At 44.1% G+C, this 10,120-nt stretch overlaps 1 protein-coding gene across 4 annotated transcripts; it reads left to right on the top strand.

The window, feature by feature from the left end:
- Nucleotides 1-1,201: 1,201 nt before the first annotated feature.
- Nucleotides 1,202-7,358, top strand: LOC136482564 (uncharacterized). Of its 4 annotated transcripts, none has more exons than XR_010765122.1 (6): nucleotides 1,202-1,656; nucleotides 1,984-2,202; nucleotides 2,406-2,520; nucleotides 3,016-3,082; nucleotides 4,729-4,791; nucleotides 5,795-6,029. XR_010765122.1 is itself a non-coding variant. In XM_066479778.1 (6 exons), the coding sequence occupies exons 3-6, from the start codon at nucleotides 2,480-2,482 to the stop codon at nucleotides 6,880-6,882; spliced, it is 807 nt and encodes a 268-aa protein (XP_066335875.1). In that variant the 5' UTR covers nucleotides 1,202-1,656; nucleotides 1,984-2,202; nucleotides 2,467-2,479; the 3' UTR covers nucleotides 6,883-7,358. The 4 variants fall into 4 exon arrangements, 2 of the variants coding, with proteins under 2 accessions (XP_066335875.1, XP_066335874.1); XR_010765121.1 differs by having other exon boundaries at nucleotides 3,030-3,082; nucleotides 5,795-6,028; XM_066479778.1 differs by lacking the exon at nucleotides 5,795-6,029 and adding an exon at nucleotides 6,247-7,358 and having other exon boundaries at nucleotides 2,467-2,520.
- Nucleotides 7,359-10,120: the final 2,762 nt, after the last annotated feature.

Genomic DNA, 10,120 nt, shown 5'->3' with positions numbered 1-10,120 from the left:
CCGAGATCAGATCTGCAGTCGCAGGTGCGGGGGTGATCGACGCAGAATTGATCTACACCAGCTCGAGGAGCTCTCCGACTCTGTCAGCGTTGATGATCCACGAGATTGATCCGACCATGAAGATCTGGCCGGGCTGCGGGAGGGACGAAGAGCCTGCGAAAAAAACCATCTTGTTCGATAAGGAAACAACATGCTGTCCCCTACCTGGCGCGCCAACTATCGACAGAATATCGTCGGCAGTCCTCCGAGGGGTATCCCACAAAGGTAGATTGATCGGTAGAGAAGCGTGTGATCAAGAACAAGAAGGCAACATAGACACACGAGTTAGACAGGTTCAGGCCATCAGTATGACGTAATACCCTAATCCTGTGGTCTGTTGATTTGTATTAGCTATCGTATGATATTGCGTATGTTTAGAGGGGGTCCCTACCCGCCTTATATAGTCCGGGGGTAGGGTTACAAGTCGGTTAGATCTGAGAGATAACCGAAAAGTAATAACAGATTACAGGAATCTTGGGATCATACATATCCTAACAAATCTCGTAGTATCTTCAGGATATCTTTCCGGTGTCTTGCTAGAGGCGCCGAGCAGAGTCGTGCACCGCAATGCTTCGTCTTATGGGCTGGGCCGCCCCTAAGGGCGCAGCCCATGTGGTCTGCCGTGGGTATCCAGGGTCGTACCCCCACAAAGTTTTAGCCGGAGATTAAAAAGAGAAATCAGAGTTCTTCAACAATTTCAAAATCGAATTTCAAACAGCATTTTGAAGCAGTAAATGAATTCAAATGAAAAAGTTGTAAACAACAATGTCCCGTAACTTTTCGAGACCTACAACTTTTATTTTGATCATTTTTCCATCCGAGGTCGTTTAAAAAAATTTAATTTGTAGGCCCAATCAAATGCTTGGACAATTTTTAGATGTATTACTTTATTAGCTATCTCATTTAAATTCTAACACTAAACTAATAATAATACAAATTTAGTATAATCTCAAACTTTCTTGTCTTTTTTGAGCTCCCACCATTATTTCCCTAGATTAATAACATAAATTTAGCTAACTTATCTTTTTTTTGTCATTTTTGCTCCCGCCATTCTTTTCCTCCAGTTTTTTTTTTATTTCATGCCTTCATTTCTCCCGCACAACTAATCTTATTTCTCTCACAGCCCACACTAGTTATTGGGAAGCCAAATAATGGCCGACCTTTCATAGAGACTAGCTACACAGGATCGTGTACAAACAGTCTGGGAACCGCCCCCTGATTGTGGATCTCGTCAATTCTCCCAGCTGACTCGTGGTTCATTTTACTTTTTCCATTCCATCGCACAACTCCATACCTCTCTTCTCCCTCCAGCAAACAGGAAGTCACCACTACACCACCATCGGCGCAAACAGGAAGTCCATATTCACGACGATACTCCATCACAGATCCACTAATTTGCATCTCCACAATCATTTGTTTTGGTTGAATCGATCAGGTATCTGAGGGATGTTGCTGGTGGCAGGTGGCAGCTCTCCGATGCACGGCGGCGGCGTCAGCTCCTGGAACTGCAGCGATGTCGGTTCATTGGTGGCGGCGGCGGCAGCTCCTAGAACTGCAGCGATGTCAATTCAGTGGTGGCAACGGCGCTGTACTGGCAGCGCATGTGTATCACGACTGGTTAGTTATCTCCAATCCCTGTGATTTGCTTCACCTGGATGGATAATATGCATTTTTTATTGATTACAAGGATTCATCTCCGATCTGTATGCCTGATATATCCTTTCCTTTCTCTCGATTTCGATTTCCTGTATTTGTATTCCCTCATTATTAGTTGAGATGAACATAACCCTAGATGAAACAATTTTGTTACCTGTTTAGATATTCCCTTATTATTAGTTCCTGTATCTTTAGCATCACCTTGCGCAGGGGCAAGGTCACAGCTTTGTGATTTGATATATTAATTCGCTCACCATTGCTTTGGTTATTTCTGAAAAATTATTTCAGATTAAACAAGATTAATTCCAGATGCCTAGCGGCGTTGCTACAAGCGGACTCCAACCCAGGGCCTTCTTGGAATCTCATGTGGCAAGAAGAACAAGGGATTTGGTGGTTGGATCTGCAGGAGGTTCCTGCCTTCACTCTCCCATCAGCAATTTAATCCATTTGCCGCACCCTCTCCTAGGCCTTCAACACGCCTCCCCATCCAATTGTACCCTTCTTGAGGTACTAACCCATCCCCTTCTCCCATTCTATGTTGATGTAGTGGACGAATTTCTGCACATCATTTGGGGAGTCATGATTTCTGTGTGAACTTTATCTATTTTCCCCTTATAATTTGCAGTCCAATTGTTTAAATTTTCTGTATTGAACCTAATGATGTTACCTATATTTCTTCATTTTTCTGATCTATGCGGTGACCATACCAGGGCATCTTGGACTGAAATTTCTTGTTTAAAGCATCACATCTATCACTTGGATGTTCTGCAGAGTTCTTTTTGACATGCTGTCAAGGTGTTTGATGAAATCCCAAGTAGGATGCTGGTGAGATTTAAAATTTCTCAAACTATAGGTGTAACTCCTAACACAGCGGAAAAGATGCCTACTTGTACATTCCATTATTGAACTCATGTGTTTGTTGGGCACATTCAATTCTACGATTTGCATTTAGATTGATGTATATCTTGCATTTCTTTTATACTGCATTTTTTTAGTATTATGAAATTGTCATCCTCATAATCAGTAGTTAGTACTCAGTATAAACTTGAAAATTCACATAGAAATATATATATGTGTGATTCTGAATGCAACATTTTCAGCAAATAAAAATTCTAGCTTATTTAAAAGATGGCCAAGTATTTAACTAAGCATTGGGATCAAGCAAATAAAAAGTAGCTTATTTAAAATAACAAAATTAGCTTAAGCTTTGATGCCTTGCATAATCTGAGAATATGATGAGAAACTTTGAGATGATTTCCACCTCTATTCTTTGCGCGTAACTTTAGAGATGTAAGAGTATTGATCCTGATAATATTTTAGTTTATTTTGTTCAGGTGGATCAAGCAAATACAATCATATCCAGGATCCGTATGCTAGATCAACACAGGTACTAGCTGTTTATCATTTCACGTTTATTAATTTTCTGTCTATGGGATAACTGTAACACCCTAAAAGTTGCATTCTTTTAAAATAGTAAATTTGATTTATTTATGCAATTATTTGTGCATAACAATATAGGGAAATAATAATTTTTGTGAAATTAAAATCAATCATAAGGTTATACACATGTTGATGCACTCATGCTGGAGCATTGTATTTAATATGTTGAGTGGTTTTGATTTAAATTCAAAAGAATCCAAAAATCATTTGGAAATGGAATTGGAAAATTTATTTGGAAAAAGAAAAGGAAATACTTTTCTCCCTCTCCCTTCCTCATTTTGGCCGCCGGCTCAACTCTCCCCGCCGGCCCAACTTCCCCTCCCGCTGGCCCTTCTTTCCTCCGCGCCAGCCTAGCCTCACACGGCCCAGCAAGGCGCCGGCCCAGCACCGCACGCCCAACCGCTGCGCCCTCCGCCCGCGCCTCAGCCGCTGACCGCCTGGGCCCGCTTGCCAGCCCCTTCCCCAACCTCCCGCGTCCCACGCCAGTCAAGCCGCAACCTCCCGCGGCCACTCGCGTCGTCGTGGGAGCGTCTCCCTAGTGCCCGGCCTCTATAAAACGGCGCCGAGCCGTCGCCGCCCCTCCCTGCTGCCTCCCCCGTTTCCCTTTTGCACTCGCTGAGCGCAGCGGAAGCTGCAACCGTCGCACCGAAAAACGCCGAGGTCCGCCGTCCGCCCCTTCGCGCGGTCCGCCGTCCCCGAGCTGCCTCCGTCTCTGTTTTTCCCCGCGGTGAGACCCCCTTGCTCCCCTCGTTCTCCCCATGCCTTTAATTCCATGTTTCTTGGCCTCTAGAGCCCATTTCGCGTGCGCCCGTGAGCTCCACGCCGCCGGCCATGGCGACCACCGCCTCGGCCGTGTCCTCTGGCCGCTTTCTCGGCCTAGGCGAGTTCCCCTTCATCTCCTCTATTCCGCGGTGCCCTCGGTTAGTCGAACCGTGGCCTTTAGGTCGTGATCCGCGCGCCGGGGACCTCCTTGCCGTCGGCCATGGTGCCCCGCCGCGGCCGCCACTGTTCCGGCCGCCACCTTTCTCTCTCTTCCCCCCAGATCTAATCCGAGCTGTCCGTTGCTTGATCAACGGCCCAGAGAGGCCAATACCCCTTCGCGGGTCATTTTGCTAAAGAGAACCCCATGCTTCGCCTAATTGAACCTGCAGTCCTCGGCCGGTTTAATTAGTCCAAAATTGATTTTATTTAAATTTAGAAATAGTTCATTCTATTTACAGAAATGCCATTGCATTGTTTTGCTTATAAAATCATCGTTTTAGCTCCGATCGACCCATTCAAATTGCGTTATTTTCATAATTGCATAATCTACGTGTTAGTACCACTGTTAACCATGTTTGCAACTTTTAAATTTCATGGTTATGTTTAATTAAATAAATTGTTATAGGAAATCCCGTTTAATTCATAACTTTCACGTTTTAGTTCCGATTTTCGTGAACTTCGCGTTGATGTGATCATAGCGAGACATAGATTCTTTTCACAAACATTTTAATTTGTTTTCTATACTGCTGGTGTACTGTTCTAACTATAGGATTGTTTGCTTTGCATGAATGTTCCTGAAATGTTGTATGTTGCCGTGTTGGTCGTGTTCAGACGGTGAGGAGAACGTTGGTGACCAAGAGTTCTCTGACGACCAGCAGGAGTTTGTTAACCAAGGCAAGTATAGCATGGGATCTACCTTGATGTCCTATATATTCACCATTTATTAATTACTTATTTGCATGTGTCTAATTTTGATACCTGTAAGGACATCCTAGTGTTTAATTATCCTATTCCTTATTCTCCTATGGGTTATATGCATATGGGTAGTTGCTAGCGCTCAATGTAACTGTACATAATCCAATTAATGAATAACGGTTCTATGGAATGAAAAGGTAAAATTTGTTTTTAAACAACTGAATTATAGGGTGAAGGAGCAAATGACTTTCGATCATGATACTCTCGGCCCTCCATAAGGACTTATCTATCGGCAAAAGCTGGGACTGACAGTGCAACCGTGAGGGTCCATGGCTCTAACTTTAGCTCAGTAATAGAGCCTTTTCTAGCTTGTTAGAGGTTACCTTTATGGCAAAAAAGGGGCTTGCCACGTTGGGTATAGGACTGCCCCTGTTCTTATGTGTATAGCCGCGAAGGATCTGTGCCATAGGAAAGGGGGGTTCCTACATCTGCCTGCCGAGGAAACCTAGCGGCCCTAACTTGTTAGAGAAACCTATGAAATGGCTTCATAGTGTACCCTGCCCGCTCACCTTGGCAGTGTTATGGGTGTAATTAACCTGGGCATAGGGGAAACACGACTCATGGTGAATGTGCACAACCTCTGTAGAGGGTTATAAACTGTTATAACAGTCGTGCTCACGGTCACGAGCGGCCCGGAAAACTCACAGAATAACTGGTTATTTATTGTTGTTCATTTATGATGTTCTATGATGATAATATGATACAATTGATTCTGATATCTGACCATGTGGGTTTAATTGGGGCTTAAGCATAACATGATAATAGTTGATGATAAAATCTTGACTTACTAAAAATGCTAACTGCAGTAAACCAGTGTCATCCTTTTTGAGCTTTCATAACCCCATGTTATCTTGTTAAGTACAGGAAGTACTTATGCTTGTTTACTTTCTATATTTGGATAAAAATCCCGGATGGGTAACAGATATCAACGAGTATGAGGAGTTTCCCGAGGACTTTTAGGCTTGTGGTCAACCAGTTGACCGTCCCTGTGTTGGAGCTACCATGAGAGAGCTACTTTCTTTTATTTTCCACTGTGTTGTGTAAGACTATGTTATGGTACTAATCATAATGTAAGATACACTGTGATGATACTTTTGTAATTTATCAACTTATGTGTGCGACTGATCCCTGGGCACACATGAGTTTAGTGCATTCAATTTTATCCTTAAAATTGGGTGTGATAAATTGGTATCAGAGCTGTGTTGACTGTAGGACGTAAGCCTAGTTAGAGATGGTCGTTTTAGCATCTTTCCTCCACTGATTTCATGCTTACTGTCTTATCCTTGTTATTTTACTAAAACATTTATGCTTTCCATACCTTAATCTATTATATAAAATTATTGATTCTAATTCTATCTTACTCTAAATTTATAGATGCCTTGTAACCCGAAGACCGCCCGCCTCAGCACTGCAGACTACCGTGCCATGTTCACCCCCCATGCTCCAAAGGTGGAGAAGGAGATTGTGGTCATCTGCGATGATGAGGAGTGGATGGCTACCCCGACTCCTGCACCAGCACCTGCTCCCACTCCAGCTGTTGCACCTGTCTATGCTGCTGCAGCTACACTAGCGAAGTCATCAGCTACTTCACCTACGCCTGTGTCATCCCCAGCTGTCCCTGTGGTGGATGAGGAGATGGGCTGGACGTGCAAGTACTACTTCAAGCAAGCCTCGGAGACGGCCTACTACCACACCCTCCTTACTCATGTGCTGGATGACTACTTCACTGATCTGCACGCCTCCATCAACTACTACTGTGCGGAGTACCAGCACCCTTTGGAGGCAACTTTTTGGAAGGTAGAGCTGGTTGTCACCGCCTGGAATGACATAAAGAATGCACATGAGGTGGAGACTGTCCATCTTGCCACTGCCAAACGGGCTCATGCATTGGATGGCATGGAAGATGTAGCGCAGGACGCTTACATCTACTACCATGGTCGTCGTTTTGAGGCCATGAAGGAGGATCATTTTAGGTTCCTTCCTTGCAATGATCATGAGGGTAATTGGTAGGTCCTGGCACCACCAGAAAGTGACCCAACGCTAGAAGCAACTGTGCAACATGTCCATGCCATGCAGGGGGTAGATGAAGAGGTCAAGGGAGAGCTACGAGCATCGCAGAGGGCCGAGAGGCGTCTCCAGAAGCAAGTTGACGTACTGCGTGCTCAACTTGGGCTGCCACCTATCTACAAGAAGCGCCGGTCGTTCACCATGATTGACATCGCCCCATAGATGTTAGGTGCCTTGTTTAAAGCTACGACGTTGTTAGTTCGTGTGTCATGTCTAGTCTTGTCTTGTCTTGTGAACTTTAGTGATTAGATGTTTTTAATTATGAACTTGGATGATTTGGAGTTTGTTTGATTGCTGGAAGTTTGTGGGCATGTCCACAAATTCCATAGGTTTGAACCTTAAGTTTAGATGATGGTCTTAATGTAGATGGGTTGCTTTATCTTATCTCTTCTGTGCTGTTTCCTAGAGCAGCCTGTGTTCTTTATCTTGTATCTCGAAATCTGGGCTGCCAAAAATTCTGAATTTTTTGTGGAGATATCTAGACTTCTGTATCTTTCAAATGTCTCTAGAATCACGTCGATAGCTGTTCAGGTTTGTGAGATCTAGCTGTCACATGTTGATGTTTCTGCGCAGACTGGAACCCAGAACAAATTCGGTTTAGCTCTATTTTTGACCACGTATATATCTGAATCTGTAAAAGTGTCTTAAACAAAAGTTGTAGCTGACCTCCTAAGCTTTCTAACCATTCTTGGTGTGCCTCTGTTGGGTCTCTGAAACTCTAGTTATGACAGGTTTACTGAACTGTTGTAATTGAGTCTTGTCCAGAAAATTCTCAATGTTGTTCCTTATCTTTTATAAGTTCTCTATAATTTGGAAATCTCTAAAATATTGCGTATTTGTTTGGAAAATAGATGGCCACAAGAGGAGAAAGAGGCAAAGGTCATGGTCGTGGTCGTGGTGCTCCCATGAATCCACCACCACCGCCACCAGTGACTATGGAGCAATTGATGGGAATGCAAGCGCAGTTGATGCAAGCCATGATGCAACGCTTGGATAACAAACCTGCAAGAGGACCACCGCCTGTTCAGGTTAGAGACAAGCATGGAGAATTCATGAAGGGTCGCCCTCCGGTGTTCACCCATGCCTCAGATCCCTTGGAGGCAGATGATTGGTTGCGTGCTGTGGAAAAGCAACTTAACATAGCACAATGCAATGATCTTGAGAAGGTGTTGTATGCTTCTGGTCAACTCCAGGGAGCAGCTCAGGATTGGTGGGATTCTTTCCAGTATGGACGCCCCAACAACGCTCCTGTTATCACCTAGCGGGAATTCAAGGACAATTTCCGGTCATATCATATTCCCGATGGACTAGTGAAATTGAAGCAGGAGGAATTTAGGTCCCTTAAGCAAGGATCCATGTCTGTGGCGGAGTATCGTGACAAGTTTGCTCAACTATCACGCTATGCTCCAAATGATGTAGCTGAGGATAAGGAGAAGCAACACCGCTTCCTCAAGGGACTTTATGATGGACTGCAGCTCCAGCTTATGTCCAACATATACCCTAACTTTCAGTCATTGGTGAACCACGCTATTGTGATTGACGATAAGCGCAAAGAGATGGAAGCCAAGAAGAGGAGGCTTCAAGGGCAAGCTTCTGGAAGCAACACCCACCCGCGTGCTTATCCCCAGCATGGTTTCCAGCAGAGGAATCAAGGACCATCTAACCAGGAAAACCGTGGTCAGTATCCTCTGCGCAATCAGTTCCAGCAACGCCCTCAGTACCAGCAACAGTTTGGTAATCAGCGTCCCCAGCAACAGACCGGCAACCCGGCATCACGCTAGGGAATGCCCAACAATGCTCCTATGAAGAGTGGTGCACCCAATAACCCCAACGCATGCTACCGCTGTGGAGAAGTAGGTCACTATGCTCATCAGTGTCCAAAGAAGTAGAACCAGCAAGCTCCTCAGAACCAGAATAGCAATCCAAAGTTCAATGCCCGACCACCTCACACTGCGAAAGTGAACTATGTGTCATCTGATGCAGCTCAGGAGATGCCTGAGGTCATGTTGGGTACATTCAGTGTTAACTCTATCTCTGCTACAGTACTTTTTGATTCAGGTGCTTCACATTCATTTATTTCCCAAGCTTTTGTTAGAATGCATAGCATACCTTTATGTGCCATGAAAAACCCCACACTAGTAAATTCATCGGGAGGTAGTATGCCAGCTTCTTATTGGAGTCCCTCAGCTAGCATTTCCTTAAGGGGGGTAGAATTCAAAGTGAAACCTATTATGTTGAGAACAGCGAGAATTGATCTAATTCTAGGTATGGATTGGATGAAACAACACCGAGTAGTGATTTAGTGTCAGGAGAAATCTGTTGTTGTGACATCACCCAATGGAGATAGAATCTATGTAGAAGTGGTAGTGCAAACTCAGCCAACAACCACTGTGAACCAGTTGGATGGTGATGCTAATAAACAAGATCATGTTGTGGAGGAGTTCCCGGATGTCTTCCCCGATGACTTGCCAGGTATGCCACCTGACCGTGACATTGAATTCGTTATTGAATTATTACCTGGAACTGCACCAATAGCTAAACTTCCATATAGAATGGGGGTTAATGAATTAGAAGAGCTTAAGAAACAACTAAAAGAGTTGCAAGAAAAAGTTTTCATACGCCCCAGTTCTTCCCCATGGGGGGCACCTGTGACCTTTGTGGATAAGAAGGATGGTAGCCAATGGATGTGTGTAGATTACCGTTCACATAATGAGGTTACTATCAAGAATAAATACCGTTTGCCAAGGATTGATGATTTGTTTGATCAGTTGAGTGGAGCCTATGTGTTCTCCAAGATTGATCTCCGCTCAGGTTACCATCAGCTTAAGATTCAAAACTCGAACATACCCAAGACAACATTCACTGCACAGTATGGCTTGTATGAGTATACCATTATGTCTTTTGGATTGACCAATGCACCTGCATACTTTATGTATCTGATGAATAAGGTGTTTATGGAGTTTCTTGATAAATTTGTGGTGGTATTCATTGATGACATACTGATATTCTCCAAGACTGAAAAAGAAGAACATGCTGGACATATAAGGTCGGTCTTGCAAAAGCTTAGAGAACATAAGTTGTACGCTAAGTGAAGCAAGTGTGAGTTTTAGTTGAAGGAGGTCTCTTTTCTGGGTCATGTTGTCTCCAATGGTGGAATAGCAGTGGATTCAGACAAAGTGCG

The sequence above is a fragment of the Miscanthus floridulus genome, chromosome 9, assembly GCF_019320115.1.
Source record: "Miscanthus floridulus cultivar M001 chromosome 9, ASM1932011v1, whole genome shotgun sequence".
NCBI lineage: Eukaryota > Viridiplantae > Streptophyta > Magnoliopsida > Poales > Poaceae > Miscanthus > Miscanthus floridulus.
The sequence above is the reverse complement of the archived record's forward strand: the minus strand, read 5'-3'. Positions and strand labels throughout refer to the sequence as shown.

Coding starts and splice junctions, on each gene's coding strand:
- LOC136482564 (XM_066479777.1), top strand. CDS start 2,456: ATGTTCTGCAGAGTTCTTTTTGACATGCTGTCAAGGTGTTTGATGAAA. Junction 3,083..4,728: donor CGTATGCTAGATCAACACAG/GTACTAGCTGTT, acceptor GGTCGTGTTCAG/ACGGTGAGGAGAACGTTGGT. Junction 4,792..6,246: donor GCAGGAGTTTGTTAACCAAG/GCAAGTATAGCA, acceptor CTAAATTTATAG/ATGCCTTGTAACCCGAAGAC.